Source organism: Oncorhynchus keta, chromosome 28 (genome assembly GCF_023373465.1).
Source record: "Oncorhynchus keta strain PuntledgeMale-10-30-2019 chromosome 28, Oket_V2, whole genome shotgun sequence".
NCBI lineage: Eukaryota > Metazoa > Chordata > Actinopteri > Salmoniformes > Salmonidae > Oncorhynchus > Oncorhynchus keta.
In genome coordinates this window covers 66353350-66381161 of record NC_068448.1, presented here as the reverse complement: position 1 = coordinate 66381161, position 27812 = coordinate 66353350, and the positions used below count along the sequence as shown (strand labels likewise).

General features: G+C 43.1%; 3 protein-coding genes across 6 annotated transcripts; 2 read left to right on the top strand and 1 right to left on the bottom strand.

The window, feature by feature from the left end:
• Positions 1-131: 131 nt before the first annotated feature.
• On the bottom strand, positions 132-3348 carry LOC118361712 (diamine acetyltransferase 1-like). The gene is made up of 6 exons (XM_035741866.2): positions 3059-3348; positions 2519-2570; positions 2339-2422; positions 1244-1345; positions 1082-1122; positions 132-724 (listed from the first exon to the last, which is right to left on the bottom strand). Exons 1-6 carry the CDS (start codon positions 3122-3124, stop codon positions 548-550), a joined length of 522 nt encoding a protein of 173 aa, XP_035597759.1. The 5' UTR covers positions 3125-3348; the 3' UTR covers positions 132-547.
• Positions 3349-5125: 1777 nt separating this feature from the next.
• LOC118361711 (acyl-coenzyme A thioesterase 9, mitochondrial-like) lies at positions 5126-19207 on the top strand. Of its 2 annotated transcripts, XM_035741864.2 has the most exons (16): positions 5126-5298; positions 10968-11062; positions 11260-11286; positions 11896-11941; positions 12090-12260; positions 12354-12391; positions 12699-12782; positions 12873-12976; positions 13053-13126; positions 13229-13296; positions 13393-13504; positions 15521-15611; positions 15708-15793; positions 17185-17272; positions 17366-17516; positions 17926-19207. In XM_035741864.2, exons 1-16 carry the CDS (start codon positions 5285-5287, stop codon positions 17982-17984), a joined length of 1308 nt encoding a protein of 435 aa, XP_035597757.1. In that variant the 5' UTR covers positions 5126-5284; the 3' UTR covers positions 17985-19207. The 2 variants fall into 2 exon arrangements, with proteins under 2 accessions (XP_035597757.1, XP_035597758.1); XM_035741865.2 differs by lacking the exon at positions 11260-11286.
• Positions 19208-21686: 2479 nt separating this feature from the next.
• Positions 21687-27539, top strand: LOC118361709 (pyruvate dehydrogenase E1 component subunit alpha, mitochondrial-like). Of its 3 annotated transcripts, XM_035741861.2 has the most exons (12): positions 21687-22100; positions 23010-23030; positions 23574-23642; positions 23778-23951; positions 24064-24190; positions 24447-24538; positions 24613-24705; positions 24779-24934; positions 25005-25076; positions 25768-25835; positions 26266-26374; positions 26520-27539. In XM_035741861.2, the coding sequence occupies exons 1-12, from the start codon at positions 21993-21995 to the stop codon at positions 26682-26684; spliced, it is 1254 nt and encodes a 417-aa protein (XP_035597754.1). In that variant the 5' UTR covers positions 21687-21992; the 3' UTR covers positions 26685-27539. The 3 variants fall into 3 exon arrangements, with proteins under 3 accessions (XP_035597754.1, XP_035597755.1, XP_035597756.1); XM_035741862.2 differs by lacking the exon at positions 23010-23030 and having other exon boundaries at positions 21700-22100; XM_035741863.2 differs by lacking the exons at positions 21687-22100; positions 23010-23030 and adding an exon at positions 23286-23374.
• Positions 27540-27812: the final 273 nt, after the last annotated feature.

Sequence of the window (27812 nt, the reverse complement as noted above, 5' to 3'; positions counted from 1 at the left end):
GACCACACATTCCCCTTTCAGAGGAAGAAAAGTATGACAGAGGGGGTGAGAGGAAAAGGCTGATGACATCACCATTCTGGGATTTCATTGTAAACTTCCTTGATCTAGAAAAGTCAGTCACCACACAAATATGCTCTGAACCATTTAATTGCAGAAAAATAAACACATTAAACTACAAATCACTATATTTTAGATTGAGTTACCTAAATTGGTCCATAAGGAAAAGGAGCACGCTACACCCTTTCAGGTTCTAGATAGGATTCCTACACAAAAGGCTTTAAGGTTTGTTGATTGGCAGAATAAACTAAAAACCAACTACTAAAATGATGGCTTTAGATAAAACACTTGATCTATTAAAACAAAAGTATTTATGAACCCTAAATTAAGTGATTAGTAATGTTTAATGCCCCTTTTCACTAATAATAATATTTTGTCAGTAGTCACACACCCCACTGCTGAAGTGAGAGACAGGCAAATAATTAACTGAATTGAAATCGACCCCAAGTCTCTCATTCCAATCCCCATCTTTCTGTGTCTCTGGGCCAGCTCACTCTTCGGGGCCAGATGACATCTTGAGGAGGGAGCTCTTGTCGATCTTGAAAAGTCTCCATCCCTCCTCCAGAGAGAGGTCGGCGGCGCCACGACGCTTGTAGAACTCTATCGACGCCTGGTTGCCCTCGGCGACGATGAAGTGCATGCTGCTGCAGCGAGACTTGACCGCCGTCTGAGGGGGAGAGAGGAAGAGAGCAGGCGTCAGCGTACCGGACAGTGATTGTGAGCTTTCCCCACCCCCCTCACACAAAGCCATCCAAATCTAAAAATAAGCTTTCCCTGCCAACACCATTTATTTTCCCCCCAATACATATTCATTGATTATTTGAACAGCAATAAACAGAACAGGAGTGCAATCAGCTATTTGTACAAATAATCATAACTCACTGAAATGGGCTTCATAGAAAGTATGGAATTCTGTTTGAGTCATTGACCTACTTCTACAATAGGATTCTGACCAGAGCCATGTAAAAACTGACATCTACCAGGTACTGTGTTTGTACTGTGTAATAACTCCTAAGTTACTCACATGACTGAGGAGCTTGAGGATCTCTGAGCCGATGCCAAACCCTGGTGGAAAAAGAAGAGAAGACAATGGGAAAGCAGTAAAAATGGACGGACGATGAGTTTATGGTTATTGGTAAGGACAGTGAGGAAGAAAGACACAAGGAGAGGAAGTGTTTGTGCTTACCCCTGTACTCTTTCATGACGAAGAAATCTTCCAGGTAAAGCAGCTTGCCGATCCAGGGGTCATAGGTGAAGTAGTACATGGCAAAGCCAATTACCACAGGACCTAGACATAAATAAGTAATCACATAAATACAAGCCTGATGTAGTACAACAGAGCTTGTACCAGAGTTACCCCCAAAACACTGAATGACGGCCAGTTCAGCATTCTGCCCTAAATGGTTATGAGCAGCTAGGATGTGGGATTGTGGATCACAGATCTGTGATTAAGTATAACTTCAACCTTCAGCTCTAAACTCAGTCTGGTTTTAGTGAGGCCAGAGGACTGTGTAAACGTGTCAGTTCGGCAGTGGCGTAAAGTACCTAAGTAAAAATATTTCAAAGTACTACTTAAGTAGTATTTGGGGGTATTTATATTTTCCATTCAATTTTTACTTCACTACACTCCTAAAGAAAATAAGGTACTTTTTACTCCATACATTTTCCCTGACACCCAAAAGTACTTTACATTTTGAATGCTTTTCAGGACAGGGAAAATGGTCAAACATCCCAGGTCATCCCACTGCCTCTAATCTGGGGGACTCACTAAACACACATGCTTCATTTGTAAATTGAGTGTTGGCGAAAGCCCTTGGCTATACGCAAATGTAAAAAAATATTGCAGTCTGGTTTGCTTTTACTCAAGTACTATTTTACTGGGTGACTTTCACAATACAGTACTTTTACCACCACTGCAGTTGGGGTTGTGTTGGGAGAATTGAATGCATGCAGTTTATCACAAACATGTCTGACACCCACACAGACCATAAGAGGAAGTAAGACCATTTGTACCCATCAGCCTCTCGCTGAGAGAGACAGACGTGTACAGCTACAATGTTTCAAACCTACATACTTCTCTTTACAGAAAGTGTAAGTAAAGCGTTGGGCTCCTCCCAGACATCAAATATCATGTTATTGTGTACACTGACAATATAACTGAAGACATGCGTCTGTATACAGCACAAACTGGGCTTACAGGTTTGATCTGTTTGGTATAGGGAAAGTAACTACATGCATTGAGAGGCAATGTTAGAGGGATTGGAGATTCACAATCGCTTACCATTGTTGTTGCTCTGCTCACTGGGGTCTTCCGCCACCAGGCAGTGGTAAAATGGGTGGTCCCCAAATCCATCCTCGAGCAGATCTGTTATTACAAACGTTATAAATGCAATTTAAGCTCTGTGTGCAGTCAATCACACGGTAAGCAGGACATACTGGTTTTAGTTTCATTCAGACTCACCTTTCTCAGTCAGTATCACTTGATCTTCCATGTCTTCATATTTAGCCAGTTCCTAAACAGAATCGGAAACAAATTGTCAGATTCAAAACCAAGAGCAAGTCAAATGGGGAACGTGTATCACGGACAGATAGGTAGGTGACCGTCAACGGTCAGAACAACACCTCAAACGGAGGAAACAAGGCTCCTTGCCAACGTAAACAATTGAACTACAGAGCCAACTGTGATACCGAAGGATATCCAGAGGAAATCGTCGGTATTTATGTCACCTTCAGACAAGTTCAGAGATCCTTTGAATGAAGTCAAACAAAACGGCTTCGTCTAGGCTTAAGCAGGGATACAAAATAACAAAACATAACAACAACAAATGGTCTCACGTTCAGGGCGAGGGCCAAATGGGTGTGTAGTGTAGGCTAAACATACGTCAGTATATTTTCCAACAACTTTCGCAAAACAACAGCGTAGTGAATCTACGCAAAACAGTAGTTAAACAGTGCATTTGTTTATTCTCCTCCTCAAATGTTGTTTTTGTTTACGGCCTACCTTTATGAGTCGCAGTATGTCAGGCACATCTTTGGGTTCCGCTTTCCGCAATTTAAAACGGTCCATTTTCTTCTTTTACTCTTTTTCCCTTTTCTCACTAAACCTCTGTATGTGAAGTGAAGCAGGAGAAGTTTCTTCATTCGCGTCCCAGGAGTTTAAACCTCCACAGTCAGTCTGGGATCCTGACGCCTATGTCGGGAGAGTTTACATGCAGCAGTAACCTATCTGGGTCGGATCAGCTGGACTGGATCGTGCTTTGTCTCCCACCGCGGTTTTATACGGACGGAGAGGGTTGGGGAGGTTAACCGGAACTCGGAAGTTTCTGGCCAATTGGAACGAAAGATCTCCGACACGTCGCAAGTTTCTCTGTTGTTTTCTTCGATCAAGAGAGAACTTGCCTGACTAGTCACCCTAAATTCAATGGCCTTATCTCACAAGTGAAGTAGGACCATTAACAGGCAGTTAACCACTGTTCCACTGTTCCTAGGCCGTCATTGAAAATACGAATTTGTTCTTAACTGACTTGCCTAGTAAAATAAAGTTAAAATAAATAAAAAATGTAAAAATTCTGCTGCTCGCTATAACGTAATTTTTCCATGCGATGTGGATGAGTAGCCAGGCAACGATATAACAGGTGCACATTATATTTTTTCACTGCATCTAGCCTAGTCTGTACTTTAGCACTTTTTTCTTTAAATGTCTTTAACTATGTATGTATTGAGTATAAATATCTACAGAAATTGGTTACATAGATTTTGCACAGGCCAAGACTACAGTGGAATGGCTGATAATAACAGGCTCAGTAGCCTATCCAGTAATTACTGGATTGTAGCCAGTGCAGCACGACCAGTTACTTTAATATAGACCCTGAATTGCTGGTGCTAGTAGAAGCAGTACTCCATAGGAATGAATGGAATTCTACAGTATTTCAATTAAATGTTTCAAGGACAAAATTACATATATTTAAATATGTTTGTTGTGGGTATAAAAATAACAGAGAGTCGCACACTCTATATAAAAACTCGTAATAATTTATTGGGTAAATCACCAACGTTTCGGCATCACTGTGCCTTCTTCAGGGTTATTGTAGTGGGGGCAGTAAAATTAGTACTCTCTTCAGAAATCTAACAACTTTGTTCTCTCTCACCTTGCCCCCCAGCCCCTCCTCCACTGACCCTCACAGGTGAGAGTGTGGATTGGAATGTGGGGTTTTCCATGTTACAGCCCGGAATAGCTAATTGAATGTGGAATACTACTATTAATGCCAAAGGCCTCATCATGATGCAGGCATAATGAGGAGCTGTAAATGGTAATAACAAATAAAGTATGTGACGGAGCCAACAGAGGTCTAATGTTCCTCTCAAAGTGGGCCCTATCTAAAGGAGAAGAGACAGAGGGGCTTGTGGCACTGCAATTACAGGGAAGCTGTGCCATAAAGTTGCAGACCTCTTGGCGAGGCCATATGCACTCACATACAGGGAGGTTAAAGGGGCAATCTGCCATTTGTACATACATTTTTGAACGATTAAGTAATATATATGGAATATACCCATTGATTCTAGCAGAATATAACTTATAAATGCCTCATGAGCTATAAGTTAAACTGGTACCCCATCACAACCCAAAATATACATTTACATTTAAGTCATTTAGCAGACGCTCTTATCCAGAGCGACTTACAAATTGGTGCATACACCTTATGACATCCAGTGGAACAGCCACTTTACAATAGTGCATCTAAATCTTTTTAGGGGGGGGGGGGTGAGAAGGATTACTTACCGTATCCTAGGTATTCCTTGAAGAGGTGGGGTTTCAGGTGTCTCCGGAAGGTGGTGATTGACTCCGCTGTCCTGGCGGAGTCAATATAATCTTATTTTTATCCATTGTTTTTAACAATTGTTAACAAACATAGCCCCAATGCTTAAAACAAAAATAAAACATATTTTTAATGGTAAGTCCTTGCATCCATAGCTCTGTCTATGAATTTGAGAGTGAATTGATGAACGCTTTTACGCCATCCATTATATCCGCAAAATAATTGCGCACTTGTTTTTAGTAATACGGTACGTACAGGCAAGGGCAAATGTCCACAGGAAATCATCTACAATTTCAGTGTTGTCACTCTTTGTATAATTAGTTTAATCTGTCCCCCCCGTTTTGGAGTTGTATTTCGGTATTTTTGCAAATTCACCTGACTTCTCAAACATCTTCATATAGCACACGGAAATGCTGTCACCGAGGTGAGTGTGAGGGTGTAGAAGAGCTAGCTAAACCAGTCGATTTCACAGAAATGGTAAAGCTAGTTAGCTAATGAAAGTTTGCTAATGTAGTAGCGTTAGCTAGCTAAAAGGCATTTCTTTGTAAAAAAAACAACAAAACACCATGAGCTCTAACGTGAAGTTCAAAGGAGCGTATAAAAATTGGTGTAAAATGAACGCTGAGTATGTTTTTGAAAAAATAAGGCATATATGCATTTTCTAATCATTTTTCATCCCAAAAATGTGTAATAAGCAAAGGCTTTGATTTCTGGTCAAACATATGGAAAAGAGGTCTCAGAAAATATATATTAGAAATACATAAAAATACAGTGTTGTAAAGACCCTTGCCAACTAATTTCATCATTTATATTAAGTTTTGTAGAAATCATTTTATAGGTAATGAACAGTTAAAATCAAGTTTTTTGGTGAAATTTGATTATATTTGGATGAAACTAGATAAAAGTATGATGACAAAGTTAGAAAAAGTATTGTTGCTTCTACATTGATAAAGTTTGATCATAAAGTTATTGCTTCCCTCCCTCATGTTATACACTTGGATTCAGGAACCTGGATCATTAAGGGAATAGGATTCAGGAGCCTGGATCATTAAGGGAATAGGATTCAGGAGCCTGGATCATTAAGGGAATAGGATTCAGGAGCCTGGATCATTAAGGGAATAGGATTCAGGAGCCTGGATCATTAAGGGAATCGGATTCAGGAGCCTGGATCATTAAGGGAATAGGGTGACATCACCCTAACTCTTATTTTAATACACCAATGGTATCATGATATTCTCTTACCTAATTTAATAAGTTCCAACATCAGAGAAGGTATGTTTTCAGAGGGACGTGGTTAACATACAGTGCATTTGGGAAAGTATTCAGACCCCTTACCCTTTTCCACATTTTGTTACGCTACAGCCTTATTCTAAAGTTGATTAAATCATTTCCCCCCCCCAATCTACACACAATAGCCCATAATGACAAAGCGAAAACAGGTTTTTAGAAATGTTTGCAAATGTAATAACAATATAAAAACAGAAATAACTTATTTACATAAGTATTGAGACCCTTTGCTATGAGACTTGAAATTGAGCTCAGGTGCATCCTGTTTCCATTGATCATCCTTGAGATGTTTCTACAACTTGATTGGAGTCTGCCTGTGGTAAGTTAAATTGATTGGACAGGATTTGGAAAGGCAGATTCCTGTCCATATTAGAGGTCGACCGATTATGATTTTTCAACGCCGATACCGTACCAAGGGGAACAACCGCCTTGGAGCGGTTGTTCCCCTTGCTCTGCATGGGTAATGCTGCTTCGATGGTGGCTGTAGTCGTTTTGTTGCTGGTTCGAGTCCAGGGAGGAGCGAGGAGAGGGACGGAAGCTATACTGTTACATTTACATTTAAGTCATTTAGCAGACGCTCTTATCCAGAGCGACTTACAAATTGTTACACTTGCAATACTAAAGTGCCTATAAGAACATTAGTCAAAGGTTAATGAAATATAAATGGTATAGAGGGAAATAGTCCTGTAATAACTACAACCTAAAACTTATCACCTGGGAATATTGAAGAATCATGTTAAAAGGAACCACCAGCTTTCATATGTTCTCATGTTCTGAGCAAGGAACTGAAACGTTAGCTTTCTTACATAGCACATATTGCACTTTTACTTTCTTCTCCAACACTTTTGTTTTTGCATTATTTAAACCAAATTGAACATGTTTCATTATTTACTTGAGGCTAAATTGATTTTATTGATGTATTATATTAAGTTAAAATAAGTGTTCATTCAGTATTGTTGTAATTGTCATTACAAAAAAAGAAAAAATATTGTCCGATTAATCGGGTATCGGCTTTTTTGGTCCTCCAATAATCGGTGTTGGCGTTGAAAAATCATATTCGGTCGACCTCTAGTCTGAATACTTTCCAAAGGTACTGTAGCTAGTTAGCTACTTTGCTGGTGTCTACATTTGACGTAGTCCTTCTGTAGCTCAGTTGGTAGAGCATGGCGCTTGTAACGCCAGGGTAGTGGGTTCGATTCCCGGGACCACCCATACGTAGAATGTATGCACACATGACTGTAAGTCGCTTTGGATAAAAGCGTCAGCTAAATGGCATATATTATTATTATTATTATTATTATATATTACTATATAGTGTCAGGAAATATATAATTAAAAGTTTACATTATTAATCTATGGCAAATATACTTATGTTTCCACTTTCATCTGTGTCTAGTGTTAGCTACTTACTGGCTCACTAGGTCTTCCGCCAGCCTAAAACAACCCTGCTCACTGCATCCAAGTTTCTTGACATAGGTGCTTCAAAGAGCTGTTATTATGGCTGATATTTAGTTACTCATAATATTATGGGGGATATTTTAGTCACCCAAAAGGCAATTTTACATGATCAGAATGACTGTTCAGGACCTTTAAGAAATATTGCCTAGTGTCTTCAAATCAAAGTTTATTTGTCACGTGCCCTGAATAGAACAAGTGTAGACCTTACAGTGAAATGCTTACTTACAGGCTCTAACCAATAGTGCAAAAAAGGTATTAGGTGAACAATAGGTAGGTGAAGAAAATAAAACAACAGTAAAAAGGCAGGCTATATACAGTAGCGAGGCTATAAAAGTAGCGAGGCTACATACAGACACTGGTTAGTCAGGTTGATTGAGGTAGTATGTACATGAATGTATAGTTAAAGTGACTATGCATATATGATAAACAGAGTGTAGCCTTTTCAGGATCTCAGGACCCATGCCAAATCATTTTAGTTTCCTGAGGGGGGATATGCTTTGTCGTGCCCTCTTCACGACTGTCTTGGTGTGTTTGGACCATTATAGTTGGTTGTTGATGTGGACACCAAGGAACTTGAAGCTCTCAACCTGCACTACAGCCCCGTACAGCCAAGTTAGCTTGGCGACAGTATCAAAAATACATTTTGGATTTTTTTTCTTCTCAATTAGGTTGGAAAAGTAGGCTGATCGATCAGCAGTGAGGAATTACATATTCCGACTTCCTTGGAAGGCTTCCAGTATCATGGAGCGCCATTTCCGTTCCAATTTTCAGGAAGCTTGCTTCAGGGCTCGGGTATTTTCTGTATACCAGGGAGCTGTCAACTGCGTTTATTTTCAGCAAATTTAACATGTATTTGTATGAACATAACAAAATTCAACAACTAAGACATAAACTGAACAATTTCCACAGACATGTGACTAACAGAAATTGAATAATGTGTCCCTGAATAAAGGGGGGGTCAAAATCAAAAGTAACAGTCAGTATCTGGTGTGGCCACCAGCTGCATTAAGTACTGCAATGCATCACCTCCTCATGGATTGCACCAGATTTGCCAATTCTTGCTGTGAGATGTTACCCCACTCTTTCACCAAGGCACCTGCAAGTTCCCGGACATTTCTGGGTAGAATAGCCCTAACCCTCACCCTCCAATCCAACAGGTCCCAGACGTGCTCAATGGGATTGAGATCCGGGCTCTTTGCTGGCCATGGCAGAACACTTACATTCCTGTCTTGCAGGAAATCACACACAGAACGAGCAGTATGGCTGGTGGCATTGTCATGCTGGAGGGTCATGGCAGGAAGGGTGCCACATGAGGGAGGAGGATGTCTTCCTAGTAACGCACAGCGTTGAGATTGCCTGCAATGACAACAAGCTCAGTCCGATGATGCTGTGACACACCGCTCCAGAACATAACGGACCCTCCACCTCCATATCGATCCCGCTCCAGAGTACAGGCCTCAGTGTAACGCTCATTCCTTCGACGATAAACGCGAATGCGACCATCACCCATGGTGAGACAAAACCGCGACTCGTCATTGAAGAGCACTTTTTTGCCAGTCCTGTCTGGTCCAGCGACGGTGGGTTTGTGCCCATGGGTGACGTTGCCGGTGATGTCTGGTGAGGACCTGCTTTACAACAGGCCTACACGCCCTCAGTCCAGCCTTTCTCAGCCTATTACGGACAGTCTGAGCACTGATGGAGGGATTGTGCTTTCCTGGTGTAACTCGGGCAGTTGTTGCCATCCTGTACCTGTCCCGCAGGTGTGATGTTCGGCTGTATCGATCCTGTGCAGGTGTTACATGGGGTCTGCCACGATCCTGTCTTAGGCAGCTCACCGTACCGACATTGCAATTTATTGCCCACCGCCACATCTCCTCCAGTCCTCATGCCTCCTTGCAGCATGCCTAAGGCACGTTCATGCAGATGAGCAGGGACCCTGGGCATCTTTCTTTTGGTGTTTTTCAGAGTCAGTTGAAAGGCCTCTTTAGTGTCCTAAGTTTTCATAACTGTGAGCATAATTGCCTACCGTCTGTAAGCTGTTCGTGTCTTAACGACCGTTCCACAGGTGAATGTTCATTAATTGTTTATGGTTTATTGAACAAGCATGGGAAACAGTGTTTAAACCCTTTACATTGAAGATCTGTGAAGTTATTTGGATTTTTACGAATTATCTTTGAAAGATAGGGTCCTGAAAAGGGGAGTTTTTTTTGTTGTTGCTGAGTTTAGATCCAGGGTATGACTGTGGCAATGCGTAGGTCTGGAGAAATGTTGTACAAAACCCACTGAGTCGATGATGGCTCCGAAAGCCTTTGAGTGCATCTGTGGCCTTTTCCTTGTGAATATTGAAGTCACCAAAAATGTGAATATTATTCACCATGACTACAAGGTCTGATATGAATTCAGAGAACTCAGTGAGGAACGCTGTATATGGCCCAGGATGCCTGTAAACAGTAGCTATAAAACGTTATTGAGTATGCTGCATAGATTTTTTGACTAGAAGCTCAAAAGATGGAGAAAAAAAGGGTAAATTGAAGTTTGCTGTTGTAAATGTTAGCAACACCTTTGCGGGATGCACGGAGATATGGTCACCAATGTAACCAGGAGGAGAGGCCTCATTTAACACAGTAAATAAATCAGTCTTGAGCCATGTTTCAGTCAGTCACATCAAGGTTATGATCAGTGATTAGTTCATTGACGATGACTGCCTTGGAAGGGAGGGATCTAACATGAAGTGGTTATATTTTGGGATGTGAGATATTATCACAATCTCTTTCAATCATGACAGGAATGGAGGAGGTCTTTACTCCAGTGAGATTGCTAAGGCGTACGCTGCCATGTTTTTAGTTCAGCCCGACCTAGATCGAGGCACAGACACGGTCTCAGTGGGAAAGCTGAGCTGACTACACTGACAGTGATAGTGGCAGACTCCACTTAGCTTGCAGGCTGGCAGAGCCCTGTCAATGTTGATAGATGAGAGCACCCCTCCAGCTTGGATGGAGTCCGTCACTCCTCAGCAGGCAGGGCTTGGTCCTGTTTGTGGGGGAGTCCCAGAAAGAGTGCCAGTTATCTACAAATTTAATATTTTGGGAGGGGCAGAAAACACTCTTCAACCAGTGATTGAGTTGTGAACTCTACTGTAGTGAGGTCCACTGTGCTGTTCTGTACTGTGCTGTAATGTGCTGTCCAAACTCAGTGGGCTATGTGCCAGGGACTTGACTGACATCTGGGATTCCCATACACATTTATTAATAGGTTTACGCGATGAATCTGTAGTATTTGGAACCTTGAGTGTGAATGTTGTGGGCTTGCTGTGTTGACATGTCAGTGTTTCTTCCTTCCATTCCACAGGTTACGGTTCCTAAGGTCGGTGGCGTCCCTGACAACCAGGACGTTCTCCCGGGGGCCTGTGTCTTTGCAGGGGAAGGCCCCAGACATGTCTGAGGGTAAGGCCATATACAACTGACTGACTGATCTATATATATATTTATATATTGGTTTGTTAATTGATTAACTGACTCACTGTTATGAACTTAATTTATACTACTCTTTGGGTATGATGACAAGACTAGAGGACATTGAGACTCCATCTAGTGTCCTGACATCTAACCCATTACTTGTTTTGTGTCTCCACTCTCCACAGGAAATGCTCACTTGCTAATGTCCAATGGTGTGTTGGTAACCAACCCTGAATCCTAATTGTATAAAACACTTACTTAATTCAGTCTAAATTCAACTTAATCCTGCCTGCATGTATTTTAGCTCATCGTCTCTAAAACACACTGCCTTTAACGCATTCTCTCTATTTCTCTATCTCTATCCAGCACCCTGTGGTCTGTTGAGCTGGTTGTACGGCCTTGTTTCTCTCTTCCATTTCTTACAGACTGAACTATGAATGCACCCCTGGCCTGTGGCAGTGGCGGGCACCTCTTAACGATGCTGCTGTACCCTATTCTATAGTATACGGACCTGTCTTGGTCGTCTCTCAAATCTCAAATGACACCTTATTACGTTGTCAGTGCACTAGTGATTTCTCCGCATTGCGCGTACACCCTCGAGCTGCAGCGCAAAGCCACTCAGTGGCTCCATGTGCTAGCTGGAACAACAGTGGAGCTGATATTGTGTATCCTACCCAGACTTCACTAGTACTCTGTAGCTTGCTGCTGTCATTCTGTCTGAGATCATATGATTCCCATTGCACATTCTGTTCTGAGCACAGAATCAGTACAAACACACACACACACACTGAGAGCTGATCAACTGTGTGGTTGTTTTTCAGTGCGCAACAGGCTGAGAGAGATTGTGGGAGCGTCTACTAACTGGAGGTACGGTAACAGAACCAGTGAAGCTACTTTGTATTGAGATATTGATAACATGACAGGAAGGCATGTGTTTACTTGTTATAGATGTGTATGACCTTGTTAAACTCACAGCTCATTCCTGATGTATCTCTCGCTATCTCCCATCCTGTAGAGACCACCAGCAGGCGCTAGCTGACCGTTTGTCATTGTCCAATCAGCTGGCTGGTTCTCAGGATGAGCTTCCTGTCCGCAGGATGAAGGACAGCTACATAGAGGCCCACCTTCCCCTGGGCACAGACCCTACCCTTAGAGAGAAATACCTCAACTACCTCAAAGGTGTCAGGTAACAGATACAGATACACACTCACACATTCTTCTCAAACACACACACACACACACACTTCCTTCCCCCCTCTGTCTGTTGTCTCTATTCCAGGTTTGGCCGTATCCTGGAGGATCTGGACAGTCTAGCAGGTATGACCATATTACCATTTTTTAAATTTTATTTTAACCTTTAACTTGGCAAGTCAGTTAAGAACAAATTCTTATTTACAATGACGGCCTACCGGAGAACAGTGGGTTAACTGCCTTGTTCAGGGGCAGAACGGCAGATTTTTACCTTGTCAGCTCTGGGATTCGATCTAGCAACCTTTCGGTTACTGGCCCAACGCTCTAACCCGCCAACCTGCCGACATCATCACCTCAACAACACACTGGTGCATGGTATTACACTGGTTTTACTATTCTCTCTCTCTCTCTTTGTCTCTCTTTCCCCCCTTAGTGTTGATCTGTTACTCTCACACCCATAACAAGACACTTCAAAGATCTCCTCTGTCCATCGTCACTGCCCTGGTGGATAAGATAGGTATGACACCTAGCAGTCCTGAATATATATTGTTTGTTACTGTTGCAGTTTTGTAGTTGTGGCTTATTTCCTCTGTATGTGATGTCACAGACATGAGGAAACAAATCATCCACCCTGACTGTGACATCAAGTTCACTGGTCACGTGACCTGGGTGGGGAAGACCTCCATTGAAGCCAAGATGCACATGTCTCAGGTATACACGCACGCGCACACACACAGTAATATACGAATGTCCACAATAGTGATGTTATGTCTGTGTGTATGCACAGTACCACGGTGGGGCCTACACTCCAGTTCTGGATGCTACGTTTGTTATGGTGGCCAGAGACCCTGAGAACAAGAGGTATACAACATCCATCCAATCATCCATCCATTCAACCAACCCTCCACCATATCCATCCATGACTGATGTCTCTATTTCTCTGTCGGTTTCTGTCTCTCTCAGGGCAGCGTTTGTTAACCCTCTGAAGCCAGAGGGAATTGAGGAGGAGAAACTGTTTTACCAGGGAGAGAGTAAGACACACTACATCCTTATGTGTATATATTACTGTGTTTGTGTTATTTACTGTGTGTTTGTGTTATTTACTGTGTGTGTGTGTCCCCCTCCAGTCAATAAGACGCGTCGTATAGAGCTGAGTACAGCGTCTCTACTGAAGGTGGCCCCTACTGCTGAGGAGAGGAAGATCGTACACAGCCTGTTCCTCAACACCCTGGACAGCAAGTACGACACAAACACACACACACACGTCAAATATTTGTTTTTACGTAAACAATAAGCAACTTAACTTCCATAATGTATCTTTAAATCACACGGATCACAATGACGACAGTCATATTTTGTCATATCAAATTGTTGTCACATTAATGTTCCCATTTAAAATTAGATTAAAGTTAATGTAAGGTAGCAATAATCTTAATTGACTTCACACCCATTGTACAAACGCATATACAATGGGGCAAAAAAGTATTTAGTCAGCCACCAATTGTGCAAGTTCTCCCACTTAAAAAGATGAGAGAGGCCTGTAATTTTCATCATAGGTACACTTCAACTATGACAGACAAAAAAATTTAAAAAATCCAGAAAATCACATTGTAGGATTTTTAATGAATTTATTTGCAAATTATGGTGGAAAATAAGTATTTGGTCACCTACAAACAAGCAAGTTTTCTGGCTCTCACAGACCTGTAACTTCTTCTTTAAGAGGCTCCTCTGTCCTCCACTCGTTACCTGTATTAATGGCACCTGTTTGAACTTGTTATCAGTATGAAAGACACCTGTCCACAACCTCAAACAGTCACACTCCAAATTCCACTATGGCCAAGACCAAAGAGCTGTCAAAGGACACCAGAAACAAAATTGTAGACATGCACCAGGCTGGGAAGACTGAATCTGCAATAGGTAAGCAGCTTGGTTTGAAGAAATCAACTGTGGGAGCAATTATTAGGAAATGGAAGACATACAAGACCACTGATAATCTCCCTCGATCTGGGGCGCCACGCAAGATCTCACCCCGTGGGGTCAAAATGATCACAAGAACGGTGAGCAAAAATCCCAGAACCACACGGGGGACCTAGTGAATGACCTGCAGAGAGCTGGGACCAAAGTAACAAAGCCTACCATCAGTAACAAACTACGCCGCCAAGGATTCAAATCCTGCAGTGCCAGACGTGTCCCCTGCTTAAGCCAGTACATGTCCAGGCCCGTCTGAAGTTTGCTAGAGAGCATTTGGATGATCCAGAAGAAGATTGGGAGAATGTCATATGGTCAGATGAAACCAAAATATAACTTTTTGGTAAAAACTCAACTCGTTGTGTTTGGAGGACAAAGAATGCTGAGTTGCATCCAAAGAACACCATACCTACTGTGAAGCATGGGGTGGAAACATCATGCTTTGGGGCTGTTTTTCTGCAAAGGGACCAGGACGACTGATCCGTGTAAAGGAAAGAATGAATGGGGCCATGTATCGTGAGATTTTGAGTGAAAACCTCCTTCCATCAGCAAGGGCATTGAAGATGAAACGTGGCTGGGTCTTTCAGCATGACAATGATCCCAAACACACCGCCCAGGCAACGAAGGAGTGGCTTCGTAAGAAGCATTTCAAGGTCCTGGAGTGGCCTAGCCAGTCTCCAGATCTCAACCCCATAGAAAATCTTTGGAGGGAGTTGAAAGTCTGTGTTGCCCAGCAACAGCCCCAAAACATCACTGCTCTAGAGGAGATCTGCATGGAGGAATGGGCCAAAATACCAGCAACAGTGTGTGAAAACCTTGTGAAGACTTACAGAAAACGTTTGACCTCTGTCATTGCCAACAAAGGGTATATAACAAAGTATTGAGAAACTTTTGTTATTGACCAAATATTTATTTTCCACCATCATTTGCAAATAAATTCATTAAAAATCCTACAATGTGATTTTCTGGATTTTTTTTTCTCATTTTGTCTGTCATAGTTGAAGTGTACCTATGATGAAAATTACAGGCCTCTCTCATCTTTTTAAGTGGGAGAACTTGCACAATTTGTGGCTGACTAAATACTTTTTTGCCCCACTGTAAAGCATAAATCTACAATAGCAAACTCACTGAATTATAAGCTGTACGAAATATTATGGATTTTTTTGTTGCTTCACTGTCAAATTACAAGTTTTACATTATTAAATGATGAGAACACACACATCATAAAATCCAGCACAAGCATTTTGTGAGTGTGGTGATTGTGTCTATCTGTGTGTTGTCCTGTAGGACAGTGAGTTTCCGTAGCAGAGTTCTGCCTCCTAACTCAGTATGGATGGAGGATGCCAAAGTGAAAGGACTGGAGATATGCCATCCACAGGTTAGAGAGAGAGAGAGGGAAGGAGGGAGAGAGAGGCAGAGATATTTACAACCTGGAACATTTCTAATTTGTGCTGACTAAGATGTGTGTTTTCAGGAGAGGAACATCTTTAACAGGATCTTTGGAGGGTTTCTGATGAGGAAGGCTTACGAGCTGGGCTGGGCTAACGCATGTGTCTACGGGTGAGTGAGCGAATGTGTTCCCAGCAACCGAGAACATTCCCAGTTACGGTGTGACGTTATGACATGTACCCTAAACACACCTCAGCAACTATGTCTGGATTTAATTCAAATCATTCTGCAGAAATATTACAGGAATGTTCTGTTAGTGTTGATGAAGATGTTATTTAAAACACCCATAACATCAAACAAGGAACATTCCCACAAGACTCAAAGTTCTAGTGTAATGTTTTGACATGCATCATTGTTCCAATAACGTTCCCTGAACATTCACAGAACCAATTTGAGTTTGCTGGGTTGTGTGGATGGGTACAAATGAGAAGATCTACGTTTGTATCGGTCCATCACTTACAGTGCATTCGGGAAAGTATTCAGACCGCTTCCCCTTTTCCACATTTTGTTACGTTACAGCCTTGTTCTACAATGGATTTAAAAAAAATCCCTCATCAATCTACACACAATACCACATAATGACAAAGCAGAAACTCAGGGCTCCCGAGTGGCGCAGCAGTCTTAAGGCACTGCATCTCAGTGCTAGAGGCGTCACTACAGACCCTGGTTCAATCCTGAGCTGTATCGCAACCGGCCATGATCGTGAGTCCCATAGGGGGGCGCACAATTGGCCCAGAGTCGTCTGGGTTAGGGAAGAGTTTGGCCGGGGTAGGCCGTCACTGTAAAATAAGAATTTGTTCTTAACTGACTTGCCTAGTTAAATCAAGGTTAAAAAATTATAATTAAAAAGGGCCTTGGTCAGGTAGGTGACCAAAACCCCGATGGTCACTCTAACAGAGCTCCATAGTTCCTCTGTGGAGATGGGAGAACCTTCCAAAAGGACAACCATCTCTGCAGTACTCCACCAATCAGGCCTTTATGGTAGAGTGGCCCGCTTGGAGTTGGCCAAAAGGCACCTAAATGACTCTCAGACCAGGAGAAACAAGATTCTCTTTGGCCTTAATGCTAAGCGTCACATCTGGTGGAATTCTGGAGGAAACCATTCCTACTGTAAAGCATTGTGGTGGCAGCATCATGCTGTGGGGATGTTTTTCAGCGGCAGGGACTGGGAAACTAGTCAGGATCGAAGGAAAGATGAACAGCGCAAAGTACAGAGAGATCCTTGATGAAAACCTGCTCCAGAGCGCTCAGGAACTCAGACTGGGGCGAAGGTTTTTTAAAGTTTGAATACATTTGCAAAAATTTCTAAAAACCTGTATTTGCGTTGACATTATGGGGTATTGTGTTTAGATTGATGAGGGGGGAAAAAACAATTTAATACATTTTAGAATAAGGCTGTAACGTAACAAAATGTGGAAAAAGTCACGGGGTCTGAATACTTTCTGAATGCACTGTACACTTGCGCATCCTCATTGTGTGTGTGTTCTCTCGCTCTGCTCCAGGGGGTGTCGGCCTAACTTGGTTGCCGTGGACGATATCCTCTTCCGGAAGCCAGTAGAGATTGGCTCCCTACTCCTCCTCTCATCACAGGTTTGTGTGTGGGTGTGCGCATGCAAGCATGTGCATTAGTGTGTTATATGATCTCCAATTTCAGTGCTGACACATCCCTCTCTCTGTCTCCAGGTGTGTTACACAGAGGGAAAGTACATCCAGGTCAGAGTTCATACAGAGGTTCTTGACCCCCTGACCCGGCAGCACAACACCACTAATGTCTTCCACTTCACCTTCGTCACAGACAAAGACGTGCCCAACATAGTGCCACAGAGCTACGGCGGTATGACCTCTAAGCCATGACCTTTTAACTCTAACCCTAACATATGCCGCATTTAAGTCATGTCGGAAACTCACGACCTCTGAGTTAAAATTAACGTTATTTATGTAGTGCTTCATATTGGTTGATTCGGATACTTCCCTTGTGGGAAACGCTGGCTTGTTTATATTACAAGTAAGCAAGTTGGAAATGTCAGTTTGAGTTTCCAACATGACGTGAACTCAGCAATAATACCGCAGAGCTACCGAGGTATGACCTCTAACCCCGGACCTTTAAACTCTAACATTGCATCGCAGAGCTACGGAGGTAGTTACTGGAATGTTTGTGCCAACAGAAAGAGATTAAAGTTATTGAATTGTTTTTACTGTAGATTCCACACAGTCTAACATTGGTCGTATGTGTCTATCCCCAGAGTCCATGTTGTACCTGGATGGAAAGAGACACTTTAACCAGACCCTGGAGTCTCAGTGAGACGTGATGAATACTGACGAATCATGACCCAACACAAATACTACCTGCTAAAGCCTTAGTGTCCAGCCACCGCACCCGCCCTCCTTACCGTACGGTGTGTATGTGTGTGTCTATTTGCATAACAAGGTGCCTATTAATTTGTTTACCTCTATGTACCAAATATATATAGTTATAGTTATAAACTGGGTGGTTCGAGCCCTGAATGCTGATTGGCTGACAGCCGCGGTATATCAGACCGTAAACCATGGGTATGACAAAACATTTAATTTTACTGCTCTAATTATGCTGGTAACCAGTTTATAATAGCAATAAGGCACCTTGGGGGTTTGTGGTATATGGCCAATATACCACGGCTAAGGGCTGTATCTAGTTACTCTGCGATGCGTCGTACCTAAGAACAGCCCTTAGCTGTGGTATATTGGCCATATAACACACCCCCTTATGCCTTATTGCTTAAATATATGCATGCTGTCTGTCTAGTATAGGTCTGTTTGGTGGTTGATTCTTCTGGAGTCTGTTTACGTTCTGGGATCCTGGTTTGGGAACACAGATATCAATAGTGCTATCACTTTTTTTTCTACATATCTTCGACATAAAATCAAATTAAATGTTATTTGTCACATGCCAAATACAACAGGTGTAGAAATGCTTACTTACAAGCCCTTAACCAACAATGCAGTTTTAAGACAAATAAGAGTGAAGAAAAATATTTATTAAATAAACTAAAGTTAAAAAATAAAAGAACAATAAGGAGGCTATATACAGGGGGTACCGGTACAGAGTCAATGTGCGGGGGCACTGGCTAGTCGAGGTAATGGAAGTAATATATACATTTAGGTAAGGGTAAAGTGATTATGCATAGATAATAAACAGCGAGTAGCAGCAGCGTAAAATAAAGGATGGGCGGTTAATGCAAATAGTCTGGGTAGCCATTTGATTAGCATGATTACATCAACAGGATTTTAGATTTTGTCAAAAGGTTATTCATGCTACACGGTCTTACAGCTTTAAAGCTTGTTTTTCACAGATACTCATCACAGGTCTTATTTTTATATATTCTATTTGATATAATCTCCATCTGTGTGTACACTAGAGCGAGTGAATGTGTGTGTATGGGTTATTTAAAGGAAAGAGACATCTTTACTCAATTTGATCAAAGTTATGTAACAAAGTTATGTAACAAATGACACATATTTGCAATAAATATTTATCCTTCATTGTGATTCACGTGTATCCATCCGTCTTTTACTCATGTTCAACTATCAACAATTTTAAGGAAGGAAGCTGTTGTAAGTGTCCATATACACGTTAAAAGTAAACTCGACTGAGCAAATAAGAGTTTTATTTTCTTCAAGTGAAGGTTGTTGAGTTGGCTAAAGTCTGTTCAGGGTGCAGCCTTCCAGAATGTTCAGATAGAAATGTATTGTGTAGAACAGATTGCCTGTCATGTAGAAAATGACATAATGTCGGCTCTATTCATCACATTTCTATCTGTTATGTTCTGAACATTTAACTTCATTGAGCGGATCCCTCTGGTTTGACTCAGTCGTTCACATCAACTGGTCTAAATACTAGATTATAATTCCCCTGGATCTGGGATGATCTAGGGAGTGAGTCAAACATCAGTCTCTCCCAGAAAAGATATATAGATATTACATTCATTGAAGCTGAAAGCAGCATTCCAGGGTCATCCTAGTACAAGGCCGGAGCCCCACAATGATCTGTTTACGGTCCCGCATAGGGTTCTGACTGGGGAATACATCTACGACCAGAAGTTACTTTTTTGTAGCAGGTTAGGAGACTGAGGTTAAGGTTAGCTAAATTACTCTCCTAAACTGCTATGAAAAGTAACTACCAGTCGTAGCTGTACTCTATCTAGTCACAATACCTGCATAACATATTCTACTGTCCTTATGTACATAATGTTTACGAAATTGCATGACTCAAAGTCAACAGTTCAGAAGTTATAGCCCTAAAGTGTGCTATTGCGCCATCAACTGGTCTGGAAATGCCATCTTTGTTTACAATAATTGTAGTGTTCCTGCACCTTCAATGTTAGGACCCCTAATTAAAATCTGAAATGGATTAATTGTATAAACTGCAATGTGATGTGAGTAAGCTGACAAAAGAGAGGAGTTTGATCGCTATCTTGTGGTTGTAAAAGGAAGTTACAGGAAAAAACATGAGAAAGGGGATTCATCCTAAACTACTTGACCATATGAACTGGCAATTTGGCTTAACAGTAATTGGTTAATCAACAGCTGAGACTAGATCTGACTGGTTGGTCAGCTGTTGAGTGTCACTCTTACTGGGTGTTGTGGTTGTCCTAGGTGTGCTCCTACTTTGGCCACTGGGCTTTCAATGCCTCCTCAGGGTTGATCTGATTGAATAAAAAATCCCTTTGTTAGTATTGGTACAGGACTGATTAGTCATATGGTCCTTCTGTAGCTCAGTTGGTAGAGCATGGCGCTTGTAACGCCAGGGTAGTGGGTTTGATTCCCGGGACCACCCATACGTAGAATGTATGCACACATGACTGTAAGTCGCTTTGGATAAAAGCGTCTGCTAAATGGCATATATTATTATATATTTATATCACATGGTATGATCCTGCTGGACACAAAAGGACAGAGACACACATAAACACACACTGGGGTCAACACTGCCCTCCTGTGTAGTCTGGATGTGCTGAGTGCCCAATGCAGGGTCTCGTCTACAGAACGTTCTATTGGAAGGTTATTCAGGGTAACCTGTCTCAGAATGCCTACTCTGTCTATGATGAACAGACCCCTGGAGAAGAGGAGTAGAGGAGGCACAGGTAATTTGTGTATGTTTTTGTGTGGGAATTGGTTGAGTGTGTGTCCCAGGCCTTCCATGTAGACTCCGTAGTCCTTGGCGATCTGGTGAGTGATGTCAGAGAGAAGAGGGATTCTTATTGGTCCCAGCCCACCCTACTTCCTGAGTTTGATTATGTTGACATCAACCAATCAAATTATATTCGTATTAAGGGTCAGGAGTTAGAAATTGTAGCAGGCCAGGTTTGTGAACTGGGAGTCTGTAGATCATGCAACCCCCTCGGCCCCGATGGAACTAAACTCTTCCACACACTCACTGAATGCTATCCCCTCAGTGGGACAGACAAACGTACTGCAGGGCATACACTTTTACTGAACGTTATAGGGATAGGGAATTCTCGAAGGACCATCACACAACTTTCATTCTTAAAAAATCGGTGTCTCTGACTCCATCTCTAAGAGATGAGCTAAAACCAGATAGATTTAAGTACTCACACGTCCAGGAATAGTCAGACAGATTGAACTGTTTAAACCGTTCATCAACCACTGCTGTACCCACCCTGTCTGGAGTAATAATGGTTATGTGTCTAGGTCAAGGGCACCTCGACATATTTTTCACCGAGTCAGCTCAGGGATGTGTACCAGCGATCTTTCGGTTACTGGCCCAACACTCTTGACCGCTAGGCTACCTGCTTCCTTACATACTCTATGTAGGCATATGTAGTCTAATTTATACTGTGCACAGGTGAGATCAGGTGAATGGCAGGTCGGACTCACTTGCCTTTCTCAGGTGAAGGGAACGACTGGGGCCAGATGGGCAATGGTCATTCTAGCTGCCCGACGATTCAGCAGTTACAGAAGTAGAAAATATGTGAATAAACTATTTTCTTCTGATGACAGAGAAAGTTCCTGGGTAGCTACCGAGACTGACAGCAGCTGGACATTATACATTTTTCAAATACCGTCAGAGCAGTGAAAACGTTAGAACATTTAAGGATACAGCCAGGCAATAACTGAAAATAGATTTCAAGCACTTTTAGAATAGGCCTAGATATTGAACGATGGGAATGCGGGGGTACTTCTGTACAGGAATGCACCTGTAGTTTATAATCTTTATTATCATCATGTAATTTCATGTTGTATTAGCCAACCCCGGGATAGTTGTAGTTGGCCACCCGACCAGCTGATCTGTGTTGTCAGCGTTAATCTGTTAATGAGGTCTGCTGTTCTGTACTGGAAGAGCAGGGTGTCCAGTAGCATGCAAAATATGTTGACCCTCATCTCGAACGTGTTCCGACTGGGCAACGCCAGCAAGAATGTGGTACGTAGTCTACTGACAACCTTCGTGCCGCTGTCAATGATGCTGAAAATTAGCGAGGTGATTTCGCACTGAGATAGCAAGCTAGCTAGCCAGCCAGCCAGCCAGCCAGACTTGCCGGATGAGAGGTTGGTAGTAGCTCCAGTCCCAGCTAGCAGTGCTGACCTTGTAGGCCTGGTAATATGGTCAGTCAGTACGAACTCAACAACACAACAACCAAATCGATTTACTGTCGCTGTCTACTGCGGGTATTGTTTATATGAGTTGTTACATACATTGACAGCCTGTTCATGCATGCTCTATTCTGCCAGATTAATTTTTCAACAAAGTTGTGTAGGGTGTAATGGGATACCAAAGATGATTGCATACTCTTCTATTTATTTCCAATAGGTTCACACTTATAAAGAACAAGGTAAAAGGCAATAAGAACATAAACGCGAACTACAGCCACAGTTTTTTTTAAATCTTGGTGCTGTCCATGGTGCCTCGTGTTTTTTGCGCGGGTATAAATAAGGGCACAACAATTTTTTTTACCTGCGGCGTCTACAAGTTTGCCGCACGGTGGCGCTGTAAGGATGGTGTGTAGGCTAGTGATGGTTGGGGCTATTCTCTTGGGGCTAATATCTTGGCTGTCTGCCTCTGGTCTATAGATTTTCCTCTAATGTTCTCTGTGAACTTCAGCACCCTCAGCTGCATTCTCTCACCATAAACTCATCAGCACACCTTTCATGGTCAAAAAGATATTAGGCCCTAGGGGCTATATGAGTTTTTGCACAAGTTCCCCTAGTGTTTTAAAGATTAATTACAGACACCACTCATTTTCTCCTCTCTCTCCCAATGACTACTTTTCCCATCACTCTATCACCCCCCTTCTCTCTCGCTCTCCCCCTTCTCTCCCTGGCTTTCTTGTAGGGAGCCCAAACAGTGTCAGAGGTAAGGAGCTCATAGCTCTGCTGTACAGCCTGTCCTGTAGGCCTGATTTAGCCTGTCAGACCATGAACACAAAACAGCTCATGTAGAAAACAGCCTGTGTGTGTACTGATCGAGGCCCTGACTGGTGCACTGTGGTAGATAGTGATAGTTCTGACTACAGATTAGTCTGCTTTGTCCCGACCCTCTGCTCCTCCCTTTTAGGGCAGCGGTCAGACACCTTTGGCCGTGCTTTGGTCTGATTGGATGGTTCCTCTGTTCCCCAGCTGCTAATTGGTCTGTCCGAATATGTCAATATAACCTCACCGCCTGCCCCAGCAACACCCCGACAACCACCAATACCACTAGTTAGTATCTGACTGGCTGGCCGGCTCTAACAGATAAACCTGAACCTCAAACAGCCACGTTCCTTCTGCAGAACTCCCAGTCCTCCTTTCACACTGTGGGTGGATTTAGCCTGGGGAGGAGGGTGGCTGGCTATTAGACTTGTATTTCCTGTGTGTGTGTGTGTATCGCTCTCTCATGTGTCATTCTCTCTCTCTGCAGGGAGCCAGGATGGTGGCTTCCACACGCTCCTTCGCTGACTTCACCCCACAGGCCAGCTTTGACGTCAAGGTGAGTCCACATACACTTTTAGCCCGCCCTGCTGGACGAGTCCTAGATATGACAAGGGAACTTCCTTCTTAAAACTGTTATCTGATTGGTTGGTTGAGCTGTCTGTCTCCTTCCCTTCTCTGTTTTTTCCAATAGAAGTGTGAGCTGCACCGTCTGGAGGAGGGCCCCTCTGAGACAGCGGTGTTGACCAGAGAACAGGGCCTCCAGTACTACAGAACCATGCAGACCATGAGACGCATGGAGCTGAAGGCTGACCAGCTGTACAAGCAGAAGATCATCAGAGGCTTCTGCCATCTCTACGACGGACAGGTCACCACACACACACACACACACACACATTAGATTAGCATATAAACACACACTCTCAGGGACACAAGAACATACCCCCCCACTCCTAGCTGCTGTTGGTGGTGTGTTACAGGAGGCGTGTGCGATGGGCATCGAGGCGGGCATCAACCCAACAGACCACCTGATCACGGCGTACCGCGCCCATGGCTACACCTTCACAAGGGGCGTGTCTGTAAGAGAGATCTTGGCTGAACTCACAGGTGGGATACACCTAGACAGTAATCTGAGGTCAGATCTCTATTTCCCCCTAATGGTTACAGTCAGGCTTTAAGGAAGATTAACTGATCTTAGATCTCTACAACTTCTACCTGAAATAGATCTCTAATCTCTTTCTCTATTACTTTTCTATCACTCTCTCCCCCCTCTCCCTTTGACCTCTCTCTCTCTCTCCCTCTGACCTCTCTCTATCCCCCCCCCTCTCTCTCTCTGACCTCTCGCTATCTCTCCCTCTCTCAGGTCGTAGAGGGGGTGTGGCCAAGGGTAAAGGTGGTTCTATGCACATGTACGCTAAACACTTTTATGGAGGGAACGGAATCGTGGGGGCTCAGGTAACTATCTGAACAGGTCACTTACACACACACACACCCATGCATTCTCACTGTGTGTTTGTGTGTGTCTACAGGTTCCATTAGGGGCAGGTGTGGCACTAGCCTGTCAGTATCAAGGCAACAACCAGGTGTGCGTGGCACTGTACGGAGACGGAGCAGCCAACCAGGTGAGGTCTATCTAACGGTTACAATGAAGTCATTAAATCATCATCATCATTGTCTCTTATCTTGTCCAATCAGGGCCAGATCTTTGAGTCGTTCAACATGGCGGCTCTGTGGAAGCTGCCGTGTATCTTCATCTGTGAGAACAACAAGTTTGGCATGGGGACGTCTGTAGAGAGATCTTCCGCGAGCACTGACTACTTCAAGAGAGGAGACTATATACCTGGAATCAAGGTAGGACACACACACACACAGTGAGTGAGTGTATCTTTGCTATATTAACCCCTCCGTCCCTGTGGTGTAGGTGGATGGCATGGACGTTCTGTGTGTGAGGGAGGCCATCAAGTTTGCTGCAGACTACTGCAGAGCTGGGAAGGTGAGCTATAATGGCTTGTAGAGCTGGAAAAGATGAGTTCTGATTGGGGCAGAGAAAGTTATAACTGATTTAAGAGCTTGAAGAGTGTTAAGAATCACTTTGTCTCAGACAGTGAAATCTCAGAAGGCTGATCAGCATGTAGTATCACACCAGTGTCTCTTGCTTGACAGAGGGAGGCTCAGCCCAGTGACCAGTAGAAAAAAGGCAGTATGTGGAAGAGACTATAGAACAGAGCTGTAATTGTTACCAGTTTAAAACCACTTATGGTGCTCCTGGTGTGCTACAGGGCCAAAGAGCATAGATATAGACATCAGGTCATCTTTGGAGACAGGTAATTGACTTGGCGGTGCAACTGTAGCTAGAAAAATAGTGTAGACGCAACTGCTTACTAACTGTAAACAATTTTAGCTGGCTAGCTAATCATCAGCTAACCGTGGGACAAAACAATGAAGTTATTTACCATTAATTAGCCACCTCAAATGTCGATGCAGTTTCCAAAACTGCAAGGGACAGACCATATATCAGTTCTATATCTTTGCTGCAAGGTGTCACCAGTAATGTTAACTTTTTGATGTTTTATGAAGTCTCCACTTTCCAAGCGTGTAGAATACCCTGATCAGGCCATTCAGCTGTGTCATAGGAGCATTGGTTAGCATTATGAGTCTCCTGGCTTTGAAAACCTCTCTGCCAGGGTCCTATTGTGATGGAGCTGGAGACCTACCGTTACCATGGACACAGCATGAGCGACCCCGGGGTTAGGTGAGATGTGATCTCTGACCCCTGACCCTGTGACCGTCACCTGACCCCCGGTTTCTCTCCACCTCCTCACTCCTCACCACACCCCTCCTTTCTCTCTCTCTTGCCCTCTACCTTGTGTAGCCGCTCTACTTCACTCTCCAATGTAGCCTGTCCTGTAGGCTCACCCAGTGTCGTTCAGTGTTGGTTTGGGACGTGCCTAATAACACTGTACCATCGCTTCCATTCCAGCGCGAGCGAGCTCTCTCTTGCTCTATCGCTCTCTCTCTGTGTGTGTGTGTGTGTGTGTGTGTGTGTGTGTGTGTGTGTGTGTGTGTGTTTCTCTCTCTCTCTCTCTCTCTCTCTCTCTCTCTCGTCAACGAAGGGCTGGAGCCAAACCCTGCTAATAAGGTCTAACTCCTCTTCTTCCTGTGTGTGATGTAATGTCCTGTAGCTACCGTTCACGTGAGGAAATCCAGGAAGTGCGCAGTAAGAGTGACCCCATAACCATGCTGAAGGAGCGTATGCTGTCCAACAACATGGCTTCTGTGGAGGAGATCAAGGTACTCACACCTTCACCGACAAACAAATATACAGACAGACACACAAACATACACATAGACACACAAACATACAGACACAGGTGGTCCAATTCTTTCTTTCCTTCTTCCTTCCTTCAATACCTACTTCCTTCCTCCCTACCATTAGGAGATAGATGTAGAGATCAGGAAAGTGATCGAGGATGCGGCCCAGTTTGCGATCTCTGACCCTGAGCCGCCATTGGACGAGCTCTGCAACCACATCTTCGCCAACAATCCACCCATGGAGGTCCGTGGGACCAACCCCTGGGTCAAACTGAAGTCTGTCAGTTAGACACACCCACACATGGACCAAACTACTGTACAGTCTATCAGCTACACATCCCTTTCTACCCTCTGCAACCAACCCCTGGGTGAAAGTCTACTCCTCCTGTCCTCCATCTCCCTTCTCTTATTCCCTCATGAATTGTCTCTAAATGCACTATATGAAAGAAGGTCATGACCCTGTAGGTCGGAGTTCAGTCTGTAGCAGCAATCCAAACCAGTCTGTCACCTCTGACACTGACGTCACTGGTATTGACACTGTATTGAGTATATTATGTAGTTTTATATTTATGTATTCTCCTGACACTGAGGGACCACCTGTCTGTAGATTGGAGGTGTATGGCTGATTGCAGGCTTTTGTTCCAGCCTAGCACTAACACACCTGACTCAATCAGTCATCAAGACATTGATTAGCTGGATCTGGTGTGTTCACGCTGGTACTTACTAAGCTTGCACACCCTCTAACTCTCCAGTACCAGGGTTGGCTACCCCTGGATAAGGGAGTGTGTGTGGGGATGGTTCTAGGTTAAACCAAGTTCATCTCCCTGTAAGGTTTCAGACTGTTAGTATGTATTACCTCTGACCCAGATGTTATTGTAGCACCGTAGCACTTTGACTAGATAGATAATCTAATGAGATATCATACTGCAAGTCATTATTGTCATCATAGAAAAAGGGACCATCAATGGTGGTCTATTTCTTGCTCTTCCTCTCCTTCTTTAACTTCCTTCCGGGCATCAATCTATCCTTCTTTCCGTGAGCAGCTGATACTGATCCAAGCACTAACAGAAGAACTGAAAAACTGAACGATTGTTGTACAGTTTGTTGTGATTTGACTGAAGTAATAAAATTGGCAGAGACTGTGTGATATGTTAGTTGTTTGTGTCTGATAACACTGCAGAGTTCTGTGTGCAGACAGCTAATAATGTACCAAACCTCATGAGATTAGCTGCTCAGATGGAGCCATCTTTTAAAAACATTTTTTAAAAATCTTAATATGAACACAACAAATACAAAAAAACAGAAATATACAAACAAGAGTACATAAACCTAATATACAAAAACCAGAAATATACAAACAAGAGTACATAAACCTAATATACAAACAAGAGTACATAAACCAAATATACAAACAACA

Coding starts and splice junctions, on each gene's coding strand:
- LOC118361709 (XM_035741861.2), top strand. CDS start 21,993: ATGAGGTCTGCTGTTCTGTACTGGAAGAGCAGGGTGTCCAGTAGCATG. Junction 24,935..25,004: donor ACTATATACCTGGAATCAAG/GTAGGACACACA, acceptor CCTGTGGTGTAG/GTGGATGGCATGGACGTTCT. Junction 25,836..26,265: donor ATGAGCGACCCCGGGGTTAG/GTGAGATGTGAT, acceptor AATGTCCTGTAG/CTACCGTTCACGTGAGGAAA.
- LOC118361711 (XM_035741864.2), top strand. Junction 11,287..11,895: donor TCACTTGCTAATGTCCAATG/GTGTGTTGGTAA, acceptor GTTGTTTTTCAG/TGCGCAACAGGCTGAGAGAG. Junction 13,297..13,392: donor ACTGTTTTACCAGGGAGAGA/GTAAGACACACT, acceptor GTCCCCCTCCAG/TCAATAAGACGCGTCGTATA.
- LOC118361712 (XM_035741866.2), bottom strand. CDS start 3,124: ATGGACCGTTTTAAATTGCGGAAAGCGGAACCCAAAGATGTGCCTGAC. Junction 2,423..2,518: donor AGTGATACTGACTGAGAAAG/GTGAGTCTGAAT, acceptor TTGTAATAACAG/ATCTGCTCGAGGATGGATTT. Junction 1,346..2,338: donor TGAGCAGAGCAACAACAATG/GTAAGCGATTGT, acceptor ATTTATGTCTAG/GTCCTGTGGTAATTGGCTTT.